This window comes from Oryza brachyantha, chromosome 9, assembly GCF_000231095.2.
Source record: "Oryza brachyantha chromosome 9, ObraRS2, whole genome shotgun sequence".
Classification (NCBI taxonomy): Eukaryota; Viridiplantae; Streptophyta; class Magnoliopsida; order Poales; family Poaceae; genus Oryza; species Oryza brachyantha.
This window is the reverse complement of record NC_023171.2, coordinates 8,760,573-8,784,387: the sequence shown is the minus strand read 5'-3', so window position 1 is coordinate 8,784,387 and position 23,815 is coordinate 8,760,573. Positions and strand designations below refer to the sequence as shown.

The 23,815-nt window shown below is 40.9% G+C and overlaps 3 protein-coding genes across 6 annotated transcripts; 2 read left to right on the top strand and 1 right to left on the bottom strand.

Annotated features, from left to right (window-relative positions):
* Positions 1-112: 112 nt before the first annotated feature.
* On the bottom strand, positions 113-8,456 carry LOC102722145 (DNA mismatch repair protein MSH6). The gene is made up of 21 exons (XM_040527498.1): positions 7,577-8,456; positions 7,403-7,499; positions 6,392-6,494; positions 6,256-6,309; positions 6,038-6,112; positions 5,857-5,925; positions 5,687-5,770; positions 5,304-5,501; positions 4,672-5,171; positions 4,460-4,589; positions 4,130-4,221; positions 3,807-3,985; positions 3,405-3,607; positions 3,224-3,325; positions 2,642-2,804; positions 1,835-2,124; positions 1,603-1,740; positions 1,438-1,517; positions 1,228-1,324; positions 1,020-1,149; positions 113-889 (listed from the first exon to the last, which is right to left on the bottom strand). The coding sequence occupies exons 1-21, from the start codon at positions 8,454-8,456 to the stop codon at positions 648-650; spliced, it is 3,906 nt and encodes a 1,301-aa protein (XP_040383432.1). The 3' UTR covers positions 113-647.
* Positions 8,457-10,131: 1,675 nt separating this feature from the next.
* LOC102721863 (amino-acid permease BAT1 homolog) lies at positions 10,132-14,272 on the top strand. Of its 2 annotated transcripts, none has more exons than XM_040527545.1 (8): positions 10,132-10,280; positions 10,372-10,632; positions 11,656-11,674; positions 11,757-11,976; positions 12,108-12,289; positions 12,390-12,688; positions 12,805-12,934; positions 13,669-14,272. In XM_040527545.1, the coding sequence occupies exons 1-8, from the start codon at positions 10,177-10,179 to the stop codon at positions 14,038-14,040; spliced, it is 1,587 nt and encodes a 528-aa protein (XP_040383479.1). In that variant the 5' UTR covers positions 10,132-10,176; the 3' UTR covers positions 14,041-14,272. The 2 variants fall into 2 exon arrangements, with proteins under 2 accessions (XP_040383479.1, XP_040383478.1); XM_040527544.1 differs by having other exon boundaries at positions 13,658-14,272.
* A 1,087-nt stretch (positions 14,273-15,359) lies between these two features.
* On the top strand, positions 15,360-23,011 carry LOC102721581 (DNA-dependent metalloprotease SPRTN-like). 3 transcript variants are annotated; one of them, XM_015840765.2, is made up of 7 exons: positions 15,360-15,410; positions 19,367-19,522; positions 19,616-19,682; positions 19,757-19,843; positions 19,946-20,067; positions 20,433-20,518; positions 21,178-23,010. In XM_015840765.2, the coding sequence occupies exons 2-7, from the start codon at positions 19,476-19,478 to the stop codon at positions 22,491-22,493; spliced, it is 1,725 nt and encodes a 574-aa protein (XP_015696251.1). In that variant the 5' UTR covers positions 15,360-15,410; positions 19,367-19,475; the 3' UTR covers positions 22,494-23,010. The 3 variants fall into 3 exon arrangements, with proteins under 3 accessions (XP_015696251.1, XP_015696250.1, XP_006661207.1); XM_015840764.1 differs by lacking the exon at positions 15,360-15,410 and adding an exon at positions 17,889-18,160 and having other exon boundaries at positions 21,187-23,011; XM_006661144.2 differs by lacking the exon at positions 15,360-15,410 and adding an exon at positions 17,889-18,160 and having other exon boundaries at positions 21,178-23,011.
* Positions 23,012-23,815: the final 804 nt, after the last annotated feature.

The window sequence follows — 23,815 nt, the reverse complement described above, 5'->3', positions numbered from 1 at the left end:
TTGAAAAAAAAGGGGTAAATTTAACCAGTAGTACAGGATCTACAAAAGGTTGACAAAGAGCAACATACCAACATTACTCCACTTCCAAAGGTAGGAATGCTGGAGCAAAAAATATAAATGAGCTGACAAGAACAGGCAATGATTTGCAGTAAATTTTGCATGGTTGATGCAACAAACATTGCTTGCGACCAATTACAAAATGGTAAAACACCGGTATAGCTCAGCTTACAATTGAGCATTTCTTCCCTCTATAGCCATTCAGCCGGTCAGTAATCACTACATAGTACATAGCTAAACACCTGCCTTGGGTCTTCAACTAATGTAGAGAGTGCGGAAAAATCTCCATGTGTAATCTGGTTTCAATACATGGACAATCCTTGAAACCTGACCCAGCTCTTCATGTGCACTTGAGAAAACAGTGGTAGCAGATATGGTTTTAATACATGGACAATTCATGTAACCCGACCCAGTTCTTCACGTGCACCTGAAAAAACAGTGGTAGCAGATCCAAGAACCTTAGCGATTCCTTAATGAGGGTACTAAGCCCATAACCAACAGGATGCTCTCAACATGAAGCCAATCCAGAAAGGTCACCAGGGTAGCAAAAATGAGAAAGCCTCTATTAAATTAATGGCCAAAGCAATTGCTTATTCTCCCATAACCTGCACCTTAGCACGCTTCTGTACTTCACGGAGCATGCTTAAACTTGTTGCCTGATCCTTCTGACGATGCATTGCCTTCGCAACGCGAAACAGATCCTTGATTACAGCAAATTTATCCTCCTGTGCACATCCGAGCTTATTCTTTGTTATATACTGCCGCTTCCCATAACTGGCCTCGAAGTCAATTGACTTCTCATTAGCCCTTCGTAGCACTGATGCAGGTATTCCTGGATATCAAGAAAAGTATGAGAATGTGGCACTTATTCCATTTCTTAGATTTGCAGGGCATCAGGAAAAGCAATATTTGAATTTGGAACAAAAGCTTTGTAGACAAATATGCATTAGCTTGGAAATAACCTGCTAATCGAGCAACATTTACACCATAGCTTTTGGGGCATGAACCAGGCGTTAACTTATAAAGGAAAGTAACTTCTTCCAAACCTCCTTCTCCCTTGCTTATCTCACATGCCATATGGCAGAGTGATACCTGAGATGTGCAATATTCAGTTCCGCAATTCAATGCTTCAATAATGTCTATTCAGGGTACAAGATATGAACCAATTACCTTGCTACCCTCATTTTCTGCTGCTAGCCTATGGTAGTGTGTTGAAAACAAGCCTAGGCACTGGACACGATGAACTAGATATTCTAGAACAGATGCCCTGAGCAAATTAATAATCTCAATTAATAATCTCATAGGGAGCATAAAACATAGCAACAAAAGACTAAAGTGATATCTGAGTACATAATAACTCAAATTTTTAAGTGAACATACGCAATAGCCTGTCCATCAGAGGTTGATGTACCACGCCCAAGCTCATCTAAAGCCACAATAGAATTCTTGGTTGCTGATGACTGAAGAAAAAGTGGCATACAGAATATCAGATCAGTGAACATGAAAATTAATGCTTGCCATTCATATCAGAGAGAAGAAACTTACAAGCACAGAAGCAGTTTCCATGAGCTCCACCAAGAATGTACTTTGGCCAGCCATAATATGATCCCTTGCTCCCATTCGAACAAACATACGGTCAACAAGAGAAAGTTCGAAGCTTTCGGCAGGAACATTTGCTCCAATCTGCCAAACAAATTTGAAGTAATTGTGAAGTGTGAGGAAATTTTTTTTAGATGTCAGTGAGGAAGCAATGCTGACAGACCATAAGTTTGGTTACCTGTGCCAGGATTATGGTAAGACAAACTTGACGCAAAAGAGTTGATTTACCACCCATATTTGGGCCAGTAAGAACAATAAAGCTGGCATTTCCTGGCCCACCCATCTTAATGTCATTTGGTACAAAAGATCCACTGCCTAAAGAATCACTTCGGAGGGTGGGGTGCCCTAAATTTCTTGCATGGAGAATAGGAGTATCATCTGGACCATATGATTCTTTGATAATTGGACAGCAAGTTGGTCCCTCAAAAAAATCACTGGCAATAGCAAGACTAATCAAAACATCAAGCTCTGCATAATAAAACCAAAGGTAGCATTTAGAGACCCACTAATGTCATGTGAATGTGGACAGCTGATAATTATCTTAGAAAACTTTAACTATGCATCACAGTATACAAGTCATACAGTTGTCTTACTCTTCAAGAACGAAGCAATACAACCATGCATAAACTTTTGTAATCAATATCACTATTACCAGTCTGCCCTTCTCCATAAATATTCAATATTATTTTCCATTTATATTTGATAAGCATGTTATCAGTTGAATTACAAAGTATGCAAAAATTAGTAAAATCTGTCATGCTTAGAAAACTGAAATCACTGTTGCCTAGAAGCTAGCATTTTTTTTTCAAATACACCACCAGCATCTTCAGTATCTTTTTTCAAAATAAGATGTCATATCACAGTAAAGTGAAAAGGATAGATAGCAGTTGGACAACGGAAATAGAAGAGTGGTACAGAGTACTGCACATCTAAGTTAAAACTAAAACTGATTACAAAAATAAAATGACATTAGGTGAAGAATTACCAGCAACTACAGAAACCAATTTTCTCCACTTGCTGTGATGCTCAACAAAGAGCTGAATCAGCTTCTGAAGAATGCATTTCAATTTTGCCTCTTTCTCTGCCTCAGCCTTAGAAAGTTCTGATATTAGTTCTTTTACTTCCGGTGTCCAGTATCGGTAGAAACCCTGGCAATTAAAATTATATTGTAAAATTTCAATGCTTGATGGATAATGTCAGCTTGAGTTAAACATCTATAAGTCTAGAATACATTGTCACTATGTATGCAGAAAGTAACATAAATGAAATAGTATTTTAGTGTAAGGTGACCACAAAACAACAACAACCCAGTAAACATCGATATTGGACAAAACAGAAAGTGATGGTCATTGTATCTTCAAAGAATAGGAGCACAAAAGTAAACAGTCAAGCTCCATATCCAGACAGTCATTGTATCTTAAAAGGGACCATGTTGGCAAGAAATGGGCTTCACTTAGTTCACCACTATTCTGAATCCCTTAGATCACTTGCGTTCATACACATCATTCACAATTGATAGCAGGTTGAAAGGCTAGGCACAAGTACAGGAAAAATGCATTGTTGCTACCTTTTTTGTAGACTGTAACTGATAGTTCCGGGGAACAAATTCTCGCAGGTTATCAGGCATTTCAATGAGGTACACATCCTTTCCAACATTTACATACTTTAGCTGCACCATTGATCACTGATTAGAAATTGCCAATGAGTATTAAACTACGGAATCTTTTAAAAAGTATGACATGCACTACCGATGAATCACTCAGTAGCTCTCTTTGTTCCTTCAGGTAGTTTTCAAGACTGGATTCAATCTCTTCAATTGCAATGCACGCAGCATCATATTCAGGATCACAGCCTTCACGAGGTATGATCCGACCATTCCTATCTGCTTCTGCCCAATCAAATGCATCTCTGAAGTGATCCAGAATAGATGAGACATGTGGTAACCTTTTGCCTGTAAACAGTTAACACTTGCAACTTCACCTTACACAATAAATGCAATTGAAACAATATAGTAAGCAACCAGACCATGGAAATGATATTGAAGATCGAAAGAGTCACATATGTGTGCACTGAGAAAAGGCTCTAGTTATCATATACATAGCCTATATATGAACAATCGAAAAATTCAGTAACTTGGCTGAGGCTCATACCTGGTGATAACAAATCATTTAATAGAGAAGATCCCTCAGTGCTTGTCAACATACTAATAGAAGAGCATGCATAGTACATCTGCTGGCAACCACGAAGAGCAGTAGTGAACTGATAAAGCAGTCTCTTTGATGCATCTTCATAAAGAACAACTGACTTTGAACTTCTTCCATTCTTATCACTGCAAACAAGTTGTAGCATTAGGTATTCAGATTAAACAATGAGCTAGCAGACTGCAGAGACCCATAAGTAGAACAGGTAATCCAACTTACTATATTTATATCTCTCAACTAATTATTAAGCATATCATATAGTACTAAATTACCAGCTAGAGAAAAGGCGTGCAAGCAGGCGCTCCATGTCTGGAAGCCGAGTCAGATCCTTACGGAATTGGATTGCACATTCATGCCCAGACCCCTATAAAAATAAAAACAAGCAATCAATAATTTTCCATCCCATGCCTTTCAAACTCATTAATCCCTCTCCCCTGGTACTCACTGATGCTGAAATATAGAAGATTCCCTATTTTCTGCTCAAGTGGAGAGCAAAGCCTAACAATAAAAAAAACGCATCGTGTGCAGGTCTGTTTTCTATAGATTCCAGTAATTTTGCAGAGGCCTTCATTTGTAGGAAATTTCTTTCCACAAGAAGATACCTTGAAAGTAGCAATGGCACTTTGACGCTGTAGTATTTCTTGGTGGTCATACAATGGCCTTGCAATCCACCGCTTAAGCAACCTTTTTCCAAATCCAGTAACACAATGATTTAACTGTGCATACAATGTCCTGCAAGAATGAGCAAGAGTATATTGAGACAAGAATATAGCGTGGTTCCTACAGAAAAATAACCGAGCAGATCAGGCAATACCCTGAGAGATCACCATTTCTCGCATTTTCTAAAATTTCCAGATTTTCCAGCGCTGCCGCATCAAGTATCATATGCTTTCGGATAGGGCTGGTAAGCCCTGAGCATGTAAGGCGCTCAAACTCAGCACATGGAAGCAATTTCTCATCGAGAAGGGCTTGCCTTAAATAAAACAAAGAACCACCAAGAGCAGAAAGTGCATATGTTTTGTCTCCTGCTTCAATTAGCTCTCTCAAAAGCTCAGGCAAATGGGCAAAATTGTTTTGTGCACCAGCAGTAGGCGTATCCAATGAGCAATAGTATTGCTTTATTTCATGAATAGTTTTCTCTGCATCCCAGAACTCCATGGACGGAAGCAAATTGTTTATTAAAGGGTCTCTTGTATTGCTCTTCAGTGCTTTCTCAGTTTCTGGACTCAACATGTTAGCTGGCTTTATGATTTCCGCAGGCCTAATTTCAGATAAAATCGAACATAACCCATGGCGTTCAGGATCATCTTGGAACTGCAAAACAAGTGTACAGTGATATGAGGATACCCGATCAGTACATCGACTTAAGAAATTTAATATTGTTTAAAGGTAGCTTTCTGCAATTAATGCCGATGAAAATGAACCCTAGGCCATACAATTACTAACCTGTCCTACAATAAATTTGCTTGTTGAAACATCAACTATGCAAACACCAATTGTAAGACCCTCTTTATTCTTATCTGAAAAACATTGATAACTCTCAGCCACAGAAAAGAGATACAATGGATCTGGATTGGCCAGGAGAGACTCCCCTTCTGTCAATGTTCCTTTTGTGACCGTTGCGCATATTTCACGCCTCACAACCTTCAGAGTAAAGCATGCCAACCACAAGAACAGCATTACTCATGTTTCTCAAAAAGAATAACCATGTGCGAACTGAACATAACTAATAAGTTCCGGATTTAAATCAATGTCATAATTCTTTAATGACATTGTGTTAGTATATTGGAATTGAAAGAGGCAACGTTCGTGGGGGTGAGACTCCAAACCTTGTCTTTTACACCAGTTTTTTTACGGCGGAGTTCAAGCTGTTCCGGTGTTTCAGTCTGCTCCACAACCAGAACTCGATAACCCTGTGATGCAACCAACACTGCTAACTTATTACAGAGATGTAATTATTTTGTATGGAAGAATAAAATCATATCAAACATGGCCTAACCTTTTTAGCTAATTTCTCCAAATTCACTTCAAAATTCTTCTCCGGAAATCCACAGTGAGGTTGGTCACCCTAATATAATATGATCCAAAACAAGTACTAAGCACCGTGTCATAAGAATAAAAATAAAGGCTGGATTGTGCGGTGATATCAGTAGGTCAATAAGCAGAGGAGAATATATTACCTTCATATACTGAAGATCAAGCTCCTTTGCCCCAACATGTGCATCCATTTCAAATAATTCGTAGAATTTGCCCATCTATTTCAAATGCATAGAACATTTACTAAACAAGGTAGCCTTAACTTTTCCACATTCTTGGTTGCTTTAGTAAAAGCAGGACCGTTTAGGCCTTTTCTCTAAAAAAAAACTTATCCACGGCTATTACAAAAATATAGTTGTACCTTGAAGAATAAAACTTTATCCATGTGCTGTGATTTAAATTCCCACCATTGCCTCTATTAAAACCAAACTAATAGTTAGCGTTAGATGCAAGTTGCAAAGTAGAAATGAGATGTATAGTTAGCATGGAACTATTACCTGTCCGCCTGTCAAGCCATTCAGGAACTGGGGAGACAAGGAAAGAGTTCTAGGATCGTAGCTGGGGTTTCCAGGTCGTCTACCTTTCGCATCTTTACGCCCTCTACAGTTGAAAACAATTACTGTAAGAACACTGAACTCTATGCCACCAATAAATTCATCATTTCCACATTAGACGGGTGTGCTAGATATTCTGTCCATGCAGCATAACAAGAAAGAGAAACACCCAGCATTACAGGAAAGAGAAACAGGAAGAGGCATACCATTACTACACATGAAAAATATCCACATTTCAATAGCATATTCAAATATATGAGGTCCTAGAGGCAATCAAAGCATGACAAGACTTTAATGCCTACTATCTCCGTCCCAAAATATAGCAACCTAATACTATGATTAGACATCATCTAGTACCTGTCCGGGTTTGTAGTACTAGGTGGTGTCTAGTAGTAGTACTGCATTGCAATATTTTGGGATGGAGGGAGTACATTGTTGGATAAACAACATATTTTGCCTCTGTATTGATTATCGTGACAAGTATTCCAATGGTCTCCCAAAAGAAAATAAGATCTTTTAAAGCAAGTTTCTAGTTTGCCGCAACCAGCCACTACTGCAGAATACTTTCAGACTTGCAACATGTAGTTTCTGGAAGAGCATGGAAATACAGGTGCAATAACTTGAGGAAAAAATAACATGTGTGACATGCTGTGGTATTGCAAGGCAAGGGGTTGTATAAGACTGAGCTTAATTTGTGGAAGATAGAATAGATACTTGTGTAAAGATTCATGCAAAGCATTGTGCACTAATTTGAAGCTACCTTTAAGATCAAAATAATTGTACTTACCATTTTTGTTTGGAAACAAATATTAACAATTTAATGCTGCTGTACAAAATTCACCAATCTAACCATAATTTATGACTGTTTTGGAAAAAAAATACAACCAATATCTAAAGAGTGCTTCATTTACATTGCGAAGAAATGACACAAACTAGCAATCAAAAGGTACTCACTCCCCAAGAAATTTAAACTTTTCCGCTTGACGCTGCCCAAAGCGCTCGGCAACCTCTCCAGTAAGAGCAGTGTGAGCATTTTCTAGAGGTTGCTCCCCTGTAACAATGGCAAACAAATCACATACCGGAAAACCGAAATCCGAACTAGTCATCAATTCAGATTCTACCACTCACTCTGGCCACAGCTCATTGGTACTTTCAATTCAACTTCTCGAGTGGTATTAGTTGGCTCAAAGCTGAACTTTTTAGCGCAGTCCAATGCACCCGCATCGACCTTTCTCCTCTTCTTCGATAACGTGGACCCTGAAATAGACACCGAGCCCGAACCAGATGCTAATTTTGGCGTTGAAGCCGACATCAACAAAGAGTTCTTTTTATTCCCCTTTCGTGTTTTAACAGCAACAAGCTCCTCATCGACTTCATCGTCCAACTCCACCTCCTCCGAATCATCCTCAGCCACAGCATCCTTCTTCCAGTCCTCGTCCTCAGTGGAATCCCCAGTCTCCTCCCCACTACCATCCAAAACAGCAGGCGACTTCGCCGCCGTCGCAGCATCCGACATCCGCCGGAGCCGCCGCAGCTTCCTCGCCGGCTGCGGGGTCACTCTCTCCTCACCGGCGGCCCACTCGTACCTCTCATTCGCGAGGTCCACCTCCTCCTCCTCGCCGTCGTCGTACCGCACGCGGTGCCGCCTGGACCCCACGTCGTAGGCCTCCACCCTCCCCTCGTACCACGCGTCGTCCAGCGGCCAGTAGACCCGCAGCCGCCTCCCCACCTTCTCCTCCTCCCGACGCTGCCGCTCCGGCGGCGGCGGGTTGGGAGGGGAAGGGGAGGGAGCGGCGAGAGGAGGGGGCTTCCTCGCCCTAGGGTTGAGCGGCGACGGCGCGGCCTTGGCCTTGGCCTCGGCGGCAGGGGTCGGCGCGGGCGCGGGAGTGGGAGAGGGGGAAGGGGAAGGGGAAGGGGAAGGGGAGGAGGAGAAGAAGGCGGTGATCTGGCTCTGCTTGCGCACGAGAGGGGAGCGGCCGTTGCTGAGGCGGCGCGACGACGACGCCATTGCGGGCGGGAGGGGAAGCAGCGAGGGTTTTGGGGGGGTTCTTGCTCGCGGCGAGGGCGAGGAGGGCATTTGATTAAATTAGTCGGAGAGGTGGGGGGAAATGGCGCGTAGAAGTGGCGGGAAAGGGGAGCGGGGTGGCTGACACGTCAGCGCCCGCCGGAGGCGAGGCGGCGGAGGCGGGTGGTGCAGACTCTGGTAGAAATTTTTAGGGGTTGTTTTTTACCCGTACGTGGATGTTTGGATACTAATCTATTAAATATAGACTAATAATAAAACTAATTTTATAAATGAGTCCTAATTCAACATAGGCTAATCATGGATTAGTTAGGCTCAATCAATTCGTCTCGTGAATTAGTCAAAAATATGAATGTTTTATTAACAGTCTAAGTGTCCAAAAATCTGATAGGATAAGGGGCTACCCAAACAACTCCTTAGACTATGCCGTCGTCGGGACAAATTTTAGAGGACGCTTGTTGAATCGTTGATTGCTCGTTTCAAAAAATACTTAGAACGTCAATCGATTTTGTTATAGTTTATATTGAAATACGACAATAACAAAGAAAATCAAATAAAGCTGCACTTGAATAAACATAAATCTTAAAGCAAATCTAGTTGACAGAAAAAATTGATTAATACACTAAAAGTTGTCAAGCAATTCACAAATAGCAACGTGTACTTTCAAAAGCGGCCTTAAATTCATATATACATACACACGGGTGTATATATACACACACTAGTATTATATATGTATCATCTACATAGAGTGACGATAAATCTACCGTCACCAGCTATATTATATATTTTCTTATCTAGTAATTTTTTATGTATATAAAATATTTATTTACAAATAATTCTATATATTGGTTCTATTTTTATCTTAAAAATATAAGTTACAAATAATGCTAACATGCATGTAATTCGAATTTAACCGTATAATGAACATAGATACAATATTATTTAGATCCTGTTGGGATTCTTAGAGACTTTTTTTTATACTTGCCACATCAAATATTTGGATACTAATTAAAAGTATTAAATATAGACTATTAATAAAACTCACCTCATACTCTGGACTATTTCGCGAGACGAATCTATTAAGTTTAATTAGTCCATGTTTAACGAATGTGGTGCTACGGTAAACAATTGCTAATCACGGCTTAATTAGGTTTAAAAAATTTATCTAATGAAATAGTCTTTATTTATACAATTAGTTTTGTTATCAATCTATATTTAATACTTCTAATTACCGTACAAACATTCGAGTGATAAGGATTAAAAAAATCTCTGGATCTAAATATCCACTTAGAGCATCCCCAACAGCTCATCTATCCTATATCCTAAAATAGAGGATGAAGACTACAAATTGAGCTCCAACAGAACGGCTATCCTATCATCTATTTTTAGATGTCATCCATATTAGGAGAGAGGACCTTCATATTTAGATGATCTCTTTATTCTTCAAAGAGATATAGAGGATGTCATATATAAATGATCTAGTGAAATATAAAGAGATATAAAAGATGAGATTAGCTTGAATGATCATCCAGATATATCCAGATATGGATGAGCTGTTGGGACGCCGTTATTTCCCTCTCGCTGTCAAACTCACCCTACACAGGTTCGAGTTGGACCCATCATTACAGGTTCGAGTTTGACTTTGACGACTACAGCTCAGTGGAGTACTGGAGTGTGGACTTCCCTGTCCACGACGTACGCCGCCATGACCTGGAACAAGAACTCCGCCGCCGCCGGCGTCGCCTCCGACGCCGATCACGCCCGCCTCCGCGAGCTCGGCTACAAGCAGGAGCTCAGGCGCCACCTCTCGTACGCGCGCTCTCTCTCTCCCTCCCTCCCTCTCTCTCGTCGTCGTGGTCCCTATTGATTGATTCGCCTGACCGCGATCGAGCTCGAGCAGGGCGCTGTCCAACTTCTCCATCTCGTTCACCATCCTCTCGGTGCTGACCGGGGTCACCACGCTCTACAACACCGGCCTCGCCTTCGGCGGCCCGGCCACCATGACCCTCGGCTGGTTCGTCGCCGGGGCCTTCACCATGGCCATCGGCCTCTCCATGGCGGAGATCTGCTCTGCCTTCCCCACCTCCGGCGGCCTCTACTACTGGAGCGCGAGGCTCTCCGGCGAGCGGTGGGCGCCCTTCGCCTCCTGGATCACCGGATGGTAAGCGCTGTTCCTCCTCTAATCCATCGCTCCTATCCACAGTTCCCCCATTCCCCACAAATCCCGGAGCTTCTTGTTCGACATGTAAGTCAGTCATGTTGCTTTGAGTAATTGCTTGGGACAGATAAAAATGCAATCTTTGGACTTCTTTTAGTTGTCTGGGATAGATAAGAGTGAAATATTTGAATTGCTTTTAGGTGCTTGGGACAGATAAGAACGAAATCTTTGTTTACACTCATTAATCCCCAGGCCAATGTCGTCCCTTGTTCCATCTTATTCAGGAAGAGAAACACTCTACTAACTATGGATTTACATTGTTTTTAAGATATTTTATTCAAGACTTTGATAAATCTAACTTCAGCTATTCATTCATCTATAGCAATATGCTATATGCCGTACGAATTTATCATGCAGTTATGGATTTTAGTTCCAGGTTGCAGGTGTGTCATGGTCGGCACTCATCAAGTTCCAGACCTGATGAGAGCCGCCCAACAACCATGTTTGTTAGCATTGTAATGGAAATGTTTTCTCCAGTCTTAACAAAATTGGCCGGCGTTCCCTTGCTGGCCATCCGAAAAAAAAAGTTATTCCAAATTTGCTCCTAAAAAGTTTCTACTACCCATACTACATGTAGTCCAAAAATCATTCTAAGTACTTTAAAAACACCTAATATTTTTGCATACTGATTGCTTACGGAAGTTTACACGAATGGTGTGGGTGAAGTGTACTAAATCGTGCGTAACCCGTTGAGTGGAGCACTCTTTGTTTAGTATGCATTAAGCTTTTCTGAGAATTTTCCATTTGAGGGGAAAGACATTTTATCAATAAACACCACAATGCTTTTCAAGTTCTGATACAGAATCTTAAATCTTCTCTCGAGGAAATCATATAGAGATCTCAAATCATATTCTTAGCCATGCATGCATACTCTTCACTCTGAAACCGCGAATTCTTTCTGAATTCTGACTTCAATTTGTCTCTAGGCTCTAACATGTGGTGTTTCTTTACCTGTGTCACTTTCAGGTTCAACATCGTTGGTCAGGTAACCAGCCAAAATTTTCTGAACCTCAGTTTCCATCCCTGACCGGTTAATCGCTGATCTCATCTTCTCATGATTTCTTCAGTGGGCAGGCACTGCCAGTGTGAACTTCTCGCTGGCGCAGCTGATTCAGGTGATCGTCCTGCTCAGCAGCGGTGGGAACAACGGCGGTGGTTACTTTGCATCCAAGTATGTCGTGTTTGCCTTCCACGCTGGTATTCTGCTGAGCCACGCTATCATCAACAGCCTCCCTGTGGCCTGGCTATCTTTCTTCGGACAGTTTGCTACTGCTTGGAATATGTTAGGTACCAACACTCTCAATGCGTATCAGTATGGCTTTGTTTAGAAAGCATTCAAAAAGAAACAAAAAAATTTCATCCACTTTGTGAATGGAAGGCAAGCTGATTAAGTTGCCTGGGGTGCGTCTTGTCTGCAGGTGTTTTTGTCCTGATGATCGCTGTGCCAGTTGTTGCTACCGAGAGGGCCAGTGCCAGGTTCGTGTTTACCCATTTCAACACGGAGAATCATGCTGGAATCCACAGCAAGCTCTACATCTTCGTCCTGGGGCTCCTGATGAGCCAATACACGCTGACTGGATACGATGCGTCTGCACATATGGTACAAAAGAAACCATACAGCTTTCTGTAACCTCAATCTTGTTTATATCCTAACCAGCATTGTCCTGATGCTTTGGTTCTGAATCTGTCCATCCACACAGACCGAAGAAACGAAAGACGCAGGCAGGAGTGGCCCGATCGGTATAATCAGCGCGATTGGCATATCACTGATAGTAGGCTGGGGCTACATACTGGGCATCACATTTGCAGTTGCAGGGAAGCAGGACGTCGCATATCTCCTGAGCACTGACAATGATGCAGGAGGGTATGCAATCGCTGAAGTTTTCTACCTCGCCTTCAAAGGCCGGTACGGCAACGGCGCTGGAGGGATCATCTGCCTGGGAATCGTTGCTGTCGCGGTATACTTCTGTGGCCTGAGCTCAGTGACCAGCAACTCCAGGTGATTTCGATCTGATCATCTTCTCCTCATACTTTTCGAGACTGGGATTCTCAGCAAGTACAGCGGCAGTCACTCGCCTACACTGTCTTGATTGACTTGTTCTTTTGGAGATGAAGGATGATTTATGCGTTCTCGAGAGATGGGGCAATGCCGCTTTCATCGGTGTGGCACAAGGTTAACGAGCAGCAAGTGCCGATAAACGCCGTGTGGCTCTCGGCTTTCATCTCAGTATGCATGGCGTTGCCGGTAATTTCATTTACCCTGAGAGCATGAAATTCTCTAGTTTCTACAAGACAATTCTCTAGTTTCAACAAGACTGGGTTTTACGGTATCTGAATAATATAAAGTTCGGTACCTCTCGATACCTTTGGCACAGGACACGCCAAATTTTCACATGGAATTAGTGCTTGGCTACGGAGAAATATGAACTATATCGTATATTAGTATTTTTTTAGAGACGAAAAATAGAACTAATATATAGGAGTTTTTAAAAATATTTTATATACACAGAGAAGTAGTTGGTAAGACGGTATATAATATAGTTTGTAGATGAAAGATTTGCTGACACGACTATTACCTTCTTTTAAATAGTACTACCTCCGTCCCATAAAAACCTCATTTTTTATTTTTCCGTGTCCAACGTTTGACCATTCGTTTTATTTGAAAAATTTGTACAAAAATTTAAAAGAATTAGTCACGTATAAAGAACTATTCATATTTTATTATCTAGTAATAATAAAAATATTAATCGCTAAAAAATTTTAAATAAGACGAATGGTCAAACGTTGGACACGAAAAAGCCAAAAAATAAGGTTATTATGGGACAGAGGTAGTATAGATTAGTATCTGTTGGTAAAAAATCGGAAATTTATCATTCATTCGGGATTTCGGCAGTCATTTCAATAATATGAATCTGACATTTTCATGACATGATTCATCTTGTCTCCAACCTGACAAACCATCCGATAGTCTCTGGGCAGCCTCGTGGCGTTCCAGGCGATGGCGTCGGTGGCGACGACGGCCGTGTGCATCGCCTACGCGCTGCCGATCCTGCTCCGGGTGACGCTGGCGCGCGGCCGCTTCGTCCCGGGCCCGTTCAGCCTCGGCCGGCGGCGCGGCGTGCTCGTGGGCTGGGCCGCCGTCGCCTGGGTGGCGGCCGTCACCGTCCTCTTCTCGCTGCCGGTGTCGTACCCGGTGACCAGGGACACCCTCAACTACACCCCGGTCGCCGTCGGCGGGCTGCTCGCGCTCGTGCTGTCGTCGTGGCTCGTCAGCGCGCGGCGCTGGTTCAGGGGCCCCGTCACGAATCTAGGCGGCCAGCCCTCTCCCCTTCTCTTGGGCTGAATGGATGATGATTTTGTGATAATATTTGAAGGGATGGGCGGATGAATTAACATTATAAAATTTAAAAGTCGGTTTGAAAAATATTTTGAGAAATCGATATCGATCTTATTTAACTTTTGTGAAAAGATGCACCATTTACGAGACTGAGAAACGTGCGGCTAAGGAAATGAACGGTAGGTTGTGTTGGGTGGAAATGTACTAGATGCTCTCGGGATTTCCGGTGCTCGGAAGGTTAATTGTCAAACGACATATTTATAAATAAAAAATAATTTATTAATAAAATTGTTGTATAAATATTGTTAGCTATCTAAAAGCAAAAGAAATTTTGGTGAAAAAAAAATCTAAATTCAACTCTAAATTTAAAGTTAAAAAATTAAATTTTGGTTTATTAGTATAAGCGGAAATAAAAAGATGACTGTGCTAGTCAGTAATAACGCAACATTAGTTTAGTGGTTTGTTTCTTGATAGTTAATGCGTAGCTCCAAATTTCATATTCAAAATTTATGCGTAACAAATATACATGCCCCTTTGATGTCTGGTAGCATTTGAGAAATAGTACACATATAGTAAATTTTCTACCGCATGTGTTACTAATATAGTGTCTAGAGTATAGCTTTCCTCTCAACTACCTTTTATTTAAACCAGCAAAGTAAGCTTGTATATATAACTTATATTTTAGAGATGAAATAAGATATTAATATCGTATAGAAATATTATTATTTAATACTAAAGTACATGAAGTAGTTGATAAAGTAAACAAGATAGGTAGCAGTGGGTGACAAATTTACAGCCACCACTATTATTTTATTTTAAAAGGAGTATAGACCTCGTACTACCCCAATCAATACTCATTAAATGATGTCCTTTTACTTCTTTTTACTAATTTCTTTGTTACAGCTGGAGTTACATTTAGGCTATGTTTAATTCCCAAAAACTTTTCTCAAAAACATCACATTAAATCTTTGGACATCTAAATAAAGCATTAAATATCTATAAACATTAAAACTAATTACACAATTATGGAGAAAATCGTGAGACGAATCTTTTGAGTATAATTAAGACGTGATTAACCATAAGTGCTACAGTAACCAACTGTGCTAATGACGGATTAATGAGACTCAAAAGATTCGTCTTACGGTTTTTAGGCGGAATCTAAAATTTGTTTTAAAATTAGACTGCGTTTAATACTTTAAATGTGTGTTTAAAAACTTAATATAATGTTTTTGCAAAAATATTTTACAAACTAAACCAGGCCTTATTTTGGAACAGAGAGATCACATTTCTTTCCAGGGATACAAGTGTTGCTTGTACCAACATTTTGTCCTTATCTTGTTTGAGGAACAGCTCGTAGCTTCCGACACGAGTAAGCTACAAATTGGTAAGGCAAAAACCTCTTCACCCCATCTTTTCGCTCATACTTATGTTTATAGTAAAATTTAATTTTTTAACCTTAAATTTAGAGTTGGTTTTGACGGTTTCCACCATAATTTATTTTGTGCATTGACTTTTAAATCGCTAAAAATACATGCATAAAAGCTATGTATAAAATATTTTTTTATTTATAAATATGTCAATCGAGGCCTTTATAGTGCACACCTGTGTCATGTGGCTAAACTATTCCAGCTCGGATTGCATCCTACATGGATGGAAATGGAGAGCTGTAGCAAGACCAGTCGTGTCCGGTATAGGCCACATGTGTTGGGTGAAGGTCCTAGTTATTTTTTTTCTAGGTGGCATACTATAGCTACACACGTCGATAGTTTCTACTGTGAGAGCCCTTACCTCTCTTCGTGTGTATGTGATGTTGTTCTTTTCTCCATATCTTGTTTCTATTTTGATGATTTGTCGGTTGATCTCAGGCTAAGGCCTCCTTGATTCAAAGAGAATTCATAGGAATTTTAGAGAATTTTATTACTATAGAAATTTTTCCTACAAAACCCTTTGAATCAAAAGAATGTACCGTATAAAATCCTATGAAATGTCTCTTCCCATAAAAGTTTTGGAGGAAATTTAACAAGTGGTAGAACTTCATGGAAAAAATCCTTTTGAGTTTTTATCTCTCATTAAATTTCGTGTTTTTCTTATGGTCCAATCAAATGGTCATTCATATGTTTTTCCTGTATTTTGCAATCCTCTGTTTCAATTTACATTTCTATTAAAATTCTATCTTTTTTATATTCCTCCGTTTTTTTTTATTTCTACGATTCAAACAAGCCCTCGACGAGTAAATGAGATCCATGAGGATCCTTAACACTCACACACCTTCCTAATATGCTCACATAGGTTTCCGAACTACATAATACTCCGTATCCTCATAATCTATGCGCTTATTTTCAAAACCAGCGTAAACTATTTCCTAACTATTGCTCCAAGATCGAATGCACTTTTCATCTACTGGAGCACGTACCCTATTTCCTCAGCTCTAGTATAAAAGGAAGGAAGCCAACATTCATGTGTGCTAATGGACGGTCTCACGTAAGAAGACACATAAAACCCTACTATATTTGTCCCAAAAATATACGCTTACTTTGATTAAAAAATATTCTAAAATAAATGGCTACTTTGAGGTTTAGAAGGAAAGAAACCAGATTAAATTGAGTCACGTACAATCGTTGCACATCCTTGTTTCACCAAAATGGTAAATAGATAACATGAAGGATATTTTCCTTTTGTACTAATTATTTAAAATTAGTTAAATTAGTCTCTTATTTTGAGACGCAATAAATAATTCTTCAAACAATCGATAACTAGAGCATACCCAAAGATCTATTCCATTCCACCATTCCAAGCTCACCACAAATGATTCCTCAAAGTAAGTTGACACCTCACCATTGATCATTGGCGATGACCTCACCATTGATCATTGGCGATGAGCCAGTGATCCTTGGCTAGGCCTATTGAAACTTCGGGATAGGCCCGGGATAGGCCAGGCCTAGAAAAAGCCTGCCAAAAAAACCTAAGCATGAGCATGATAAATAAGAGAAAAAAAGCCCGAGCATAGCTCGATTCTTGGGCTTTTTTGGACTGAGGTCAAACTTTTTGGATTTTTTGGTCTTTACATAAATTTTAGGGTTTTTCGGGTTTCAATAACTAGACCTGAGGCTGGCCAGTTTCTGATCAATCTGACCAGGACCAAGTTAAACAAACTTTTATTTGGCATCCAACGGTCATCTCGTGTTTTAGAGGGCACAACTACTATCACTACAATGGCACCAACAAACTACATACACGAGGCGTTAATGACCACATCACCAATAGTTTCTTCTGCACCTTAGACAGTTGCACCAAATTAATTCCGTATTAATATTATGTTTGGTGAACATGCTTAATAGGGCTAAGCTTTTCTCTTAATAGGGCTAAGCTGTTCTCTTATAGCAAAGTTTAATGATATAGTGAACTACTGATTATAAGTATATATTAGAACTAGCACATACGATATATTGGGTACCCGACTGAATTAGCGTAGATTTAACTTTTGCATAAGACAACATCCTTTATTTTTATTTTCTTTTTCCTCCATTTAGATTTATAGTTAACTTACACCTTATTGTACTTGCTATTATTCTTATGAGTGGTATATTTATACAATTAATATATTCTAAATAAATTTAATAAATAAAATAGATATCTCCTCTGTGCGTCGTGATTTTTTTGAGATAGATTAATCTCACTGATTTGACATGATGGATTGAATTTATATCTAATAGAAATATTTCTTTTCTGAGTCGAGCCCATTTCATCTATCCACTCACCGGGTCGGGTATGGATTGGGATTATCCGAAACAAATCCTAATAAAACCTCACCGGCAAAAAAAATTGTTTTTCCTCTACTCCACATTCTGTAATACTTCCTCACCACCTTCTTGCTTCCGTACCGTTTGGGTTTCGCCGCCGGTGAGGCTCCGGGAGAGGAGTGAGGAGGAGTAGGAGGCGGCGAGGTGAGGTGAGGTGAGGATCGATCGGTCAGTCGGCCATGGACGAGGTGGTGGATCCGGACCTGGAGGACCCGAACCCGGACGTGGGGGAGCTGTTCAGGCACTACGACGGGCTCTACTTCCGCGGGGCGCTCGCCGGCGCCGGCTTCTCCGTCCGGTGGAGCTCGCCGCAGACGCCGCCGCGGGTGGCCGGGTAGGGTTCCTTTGCTGCTCAGCTCAGGGCAGCTCGCTGTGTACTCTCCAAGGGTCCCGGCTTCGCGTTTCTTGAGCTGCGCTCTTGTGGTCTTTTTTTAATCTGAAGAAGAAGAAAAAAAATGTGCAGTTCATGGGATTGTCTTCGTGTGATGCTGAGAAAAATAAAATAAAAATCTAAGCACGCACACTTGGGGTGTTCTGCTTTCTGTGGGATTCTCTCGCCAGCTTTGAACTTTGGGGGCAGTTTGGGGTTTGAATCCCTAGCAAGATGGACTGATCATCGTTTTTTTTTTTCATTTTTCCCTCTGGCGAGGGTTTGGTTTCTTGTTTAGTTGCTTTTCCGTTCTTTGCGAAAGGTTTCATCTTTTAGCATTTGGCACTGCAAACCCCACATAAACAGAACAGTGCCCCTTTTGCGTTCTTCTTGGCTTGGTGTAAGGCTGGACCACCGGAAAATTTCCATCGAGATCATGCAGATTGTAGTTTTCATCGATATAGATTTTTCTGTTTGGCTAGATTGGCACTCTGCGGCGAGTGCTCCGTGTGGAAACCAGTAATCACTGGCAAAAAAAAATGTTTTGGACTCATGTAAATATCACATGGAAAGACTGAAAATGAAGTTATGATTTGTGATCGAGTTCATCCATAACCGTTTGTTGTTAGTGTATGGGTTTGCTTAAGCAAATTTGTGCACGAGACCTACCTTATTTTGGATCACTTGGATGGATTGTAAAGACTAAAACCTTTAGAATTATATTACCCATTCATTATACTTGGTGAAGTAGGCTTCAATTCACTGGTAGACAACAAGAGGTTTGCTAGTGCTTTTAGCATTCTGCTTAGTCTGATGGTTGGCCAGGTTGGGTAATGGTTATGCATGTACAGTATATAGTATGTTGGGAAGATTATCGTTTTGCTTAGCGATTGATGTGGATATAACAACATATGTATAAAAGTTTATGGCATATAGCATTTCCCCATGATTGATTGCTTCATTTAATGAAATTCATCAATCTTCTTTGCGAATACAGCACATACTTCACTATCACATTAGGTAAACTTTAGCAAGAGAAAAAAAAACATATGGTGATTTATGGACTTAAAGCTGCTTTATGTAAATAAATGTGCTGTTCAATAAATAGCTGCCATTGTTAAGTTTTCTAGGTATATCTCGGAAAAATCACTGGTTTTATTGTCTATGCAGTCCTTTTGGTTCCTGTATCTTCGAAAAACCAGACAATACCATAACACTGTCTGAACCTGTGCTGAAATATCGCTCAAGTACTGATACAAAGAATGCGTTGCTGCATCAGATGATCCATGCAATCTTATTTGTAAAGCATCATAGGAAGGACTGCCGGTAAATGTTTGATTGTGTTAGCTAATAAATATGTGTGATGGTTGCAGTCAGCTCTACCATGTTACTCTGCTTATTTTCTGTGAATTCATGCAGGGGACATGGTCCTATTTTTCGCGCTTGGATGACTGCTATCAACTCCTGCTCTGTCGACGATCATCAGGTCAGTCTTTTCTGTCAGATGACCTATATTTTGCAATGTGCCATTGATGATTTCTGAATTTCTTTTTTCTTCAGAGACCACCTGATGGATACAATATTACCACCCGCCATGATTTTTCTGCAGACAACTCCCCTCGCAGCCTCAATAGTTCGCTGTGGAAAGTAATCCTGAACATCCGTTGCCCCCCTTTATTGCTTGTCCCTTTTGTTGCTAACTTTATCTGCAATTATAATAATCTGGCATGTGCAATTGATACCTTTCAGTGTGAATATTGCGGGGATACACTTGTGAGGGCCATGAACATGGGTGCTCCATCTGATGCCTGCTGCATTGAGAATGTTGACGAGTACTCAACCTGTGGCAACATGCTTTGCCACTGGCATAAGTAAGACTGAATAATTTTAGAACATAGAATAGTACCAACATACCATGCACAAAGATGTTTGAGCTCAATCTACGAGTCTCGTTTAAAAACACATGTGCACCATTCATTCTTAATTTTCTTCTCTCTCATGAAATCACAAGTGAGAAATTGACCAATAAAACTGGGGAAGCTGGATGTATAGTTGATATTGGAAGTTTTCACTCAAAACTTTGATCACTAGTGCATGTACCTGGTGCCTCGCCTGCTATTGTGAATATACATGATCATTTATGTTTGAGCATTCTTAATAATATTAACTCTCAGCGAATGTTTGCAGCAGTTGGCTGTAAAGATCTGTTATTGACTGAATATACTATTTTCTGCAGCCACAAGATGGGCTGTGATGGCACATATGCAAATATGGGCAAAGCAAAACGGACACAACTTACACAAGATCCAAACAATGTTCAAGGTATGTATTCAAATTCAAACAGTATCCAATATCCTTCTGTTTAACCATTGGAGAGTATGGATGCCAAGCTCACCACCTGTGCTACATAGATTTTGTAATAGTTTATCCACCCAAAACAGTTGTCAATTCAACTTTAAAATTATGTGTTTTGCATGAGAAATCAGATGGCCCTGCTTATATTGAAAGCAAACAAAGTTTACAGTCATACTGAGGTTACCAATGTTTATAGGTAGCCACAACCTAAGTCCAAAGTATCATTCAAGTAGTCCACATATCACACTTACAAGAATAGAGATAAGCAAATGGACATGCAGGCTCACAATCTCTATTTATTTGGCAAGTATAATACAAGGTCTTGAATAAAGCCACCAGTGGCGATGAAAATAACTAGAGGTTGTTTAGCACTAATTCTTTCTACATAAGGAAAGCGGGTTTGGCTCTTTCCGTACACAACATAGTAGATCATTAAATGCCTTGTCAGAGATGAATTTATTATTTTAGACTTTAATCATTCTGCAAATTGTGGAAATTTCACCATTTATGTAATGCGACATTCCCCAATTAGAATGTAGACTTTAAAATGGTCTCAATATCATTGTTGTTATATCTATCTCTTTTGTTCTTGTCATTATACTGAGTAAATGTTACCAATCGTATAGCTTCTCCAGGTACTAAAAGGTGCCCAACTGACATGCAAATGGCCAAGTCACAAATAGCCATACAAGAACCAGAGTCACCAGATTCAGATGGATTGCAGCAGGATGCTACTGTCAGGAAACCAGAAGCAGAGGGCAAGCTTCTCACACTTGGCAATGTAAAATCAACAGGAAGAAGCTCTTCAAAGAAGGGAGTGAAGAGGCATAGGCCTGAAAACACTCAAGATGTGAATGATATGCTTACTGCCCCTCTGAAAAACCCGAAGCTGGGACTAGACTTGGTTTCATCATGGAAGCGCAGAGTATCATCTATAGTTGGTAGCAATAACGCAAAATCATCAGGAGGTAGTGCTTCAAGAAAGGAAAGCAAACCGCATATGCCTGAGAATGTTGAGGAGTCCAGTGTCCTGCCTTCTCTCTCTCAAAAAAAGCTGAAACTGAATGAAGACTTGGTTGTATCAGGGAAGAATGAGACTTTATCCCTAGTGAATTGCAGCAATGGTAAATCAGCAGCAAGTAACTCTTCAAAAAAAGTAAGAGAGCAGCATGAACTAGAAGGAGTTCAGAAATCATGTGTTCAACCTGCTAGCCCTCCAAGAAAACTGAGACAAGATTTTGTTGCATCGGTCAAAACCGATATTTCTTCTTTAGATAGTAACTGCAATGCTAAAGTGTTGAGAAGTAGCCCCTTAAAATGTTCAGGCAAGCAGCATGAGAAAGCAGACATCCAGAAAAGCGGTGCTCTGCCCTCTGGCTCTGAAAGTAAACTCAAGCGACAGAATGAAATTAGCTCCTCAACTAAGGCAGGGGTGCAGGACAAGTCTAGAAACACTCAGAAAAACATTGATCCGCCTGCTTCGCCTCAAACAAAACTGAAACAATCAGTGTTGCAGAAACAGAGACAGTCCAAAACTAGGAAGTCTGCTAATGAAAAGTTCGCTGTGATTAGCGCTTGGCTGAACTACTATGAGTCAGAAGGATCAAGTGGATCAACTGAGCCCCTGGTAAACAAAAGAACAGAGCGGAGAAGGAGAGCGAGGAACAGAATAACTTACACACGGTCAAGGAAGCGAAATGCCGGAGTAAGCAGCTCCATCAAGACACAACCTTCTGAAGATGGCTCATCTCATTCTCATGCAAAAGCTGCAGCTTCATGCTTGGACATTGTGGCTAGCATCCCTTCGAAGCAGGTGGTGAATCAATCCCCTAGATATCAGTCCCAGTCACCAGCTCCATTCATGGCAATCGTTCCTTTCGATGCTGCCAATGCTGATCCAACCAGTACTTCTAGCATAATAGATATTTCAGATGATGACTGATCCTTTACCCCCATACCCGGCAATGCTTTTGATGGATGAACAACATACTGGATGTTAACAGCTGGTGTCAGACTCGCTGTTTTTTGGAAGTGACATAGGTTAGCTTATTGCTTACGAGCATAGGATTGCAAATTTGCAACCCATATTCGCAAACACAGTAACATAATTTCTTATGATCCCAGCAGGACGGCAGAAGTAGACTTGTATCTTGGGCACGAAGGCCTCTATACTAGCTTGCACTGTCAGTTTCTTCTTTTTTTTCATTAACATTGTGCTAGCAGTAGAGCTGTGCTCTGGCTTTTTGCTGCAACATTCTGATCGAGCAGCCGGCTTGCACATGGTGATGGTGAACTGAAGCATGAGCTGAACACGTGTTTGATCATTTCTCGTTGTCAGTGTTGGCTTCTGCTCGCGGTTAGCTGTGTCAGTTGATGCAAGCCTTTAATCTACTCAGTGTGGAGCAAATTTGTTTCGATTACTTGTGCAACTCGCGCCCGTTTGCTGATCTATTTTAGACCTGTAGGAACAGTAAAAACAGACAGGTAAACATATAGCACTGTGTAAATGACTTTGGGAGAGGTTAGAAAGGCCTTAGCATGTCCGACAGACAATTTTTCAGAAACAAGACACCCATCACAAAAATCAGGTAAACCAGCATAAATACACATTGAAAAGAAAACTCATTTGGATGGCACTATAGCAGATTATGTGACGATAATCACGTTAGCACGCAAAGAGAGTGTTGGATGCAGACGGTCCCTGAACCTTTTACATCTCCGTTATCAAAGTCCGTATTAAGGTAATCTATAGTATGTACCCAAGAAAGTATATAAAAGCCAAACTGGCCAAAGAAAGGTAAGAACAGATGAGAATGGTTTGCTGTCAGCTACTCATCCTTGTTGCAAGTGAAGAACACGTCCAGAACAAGCGCCCATGGCTTCAAGAGCCGTGGATGTGAAAGAAAAGATGTCACTCCCCCGTTTCAAAATAAAATGAGTACGATCTTCTAGTTCGAATGGTGTACTTAGTGTAAAACCCTAGACATTCATTAACGGAGCAGCAATCAGGATGAGAATAGATTACAGGTTGGGAAGGAGATCTTGATAGATTTTGACTATATTTGATTCAGTGCTTATCCATATCAGAAAGACTCCAGAAGTTAGTGAGCCGCCGGCGCTGCGCGCTCCGTCGCCATCGCCGCTCTCTCGTGGGTTTCCGCCGCCGGCGCTGCCTCCCTTGTGCACCCGTGTCGCGCTACTCCCTCCACGTGCTCTGGCGCCGCTCCTTCACGCTGCTCGCCAGCGCAGATCTCCGCGCTGCAC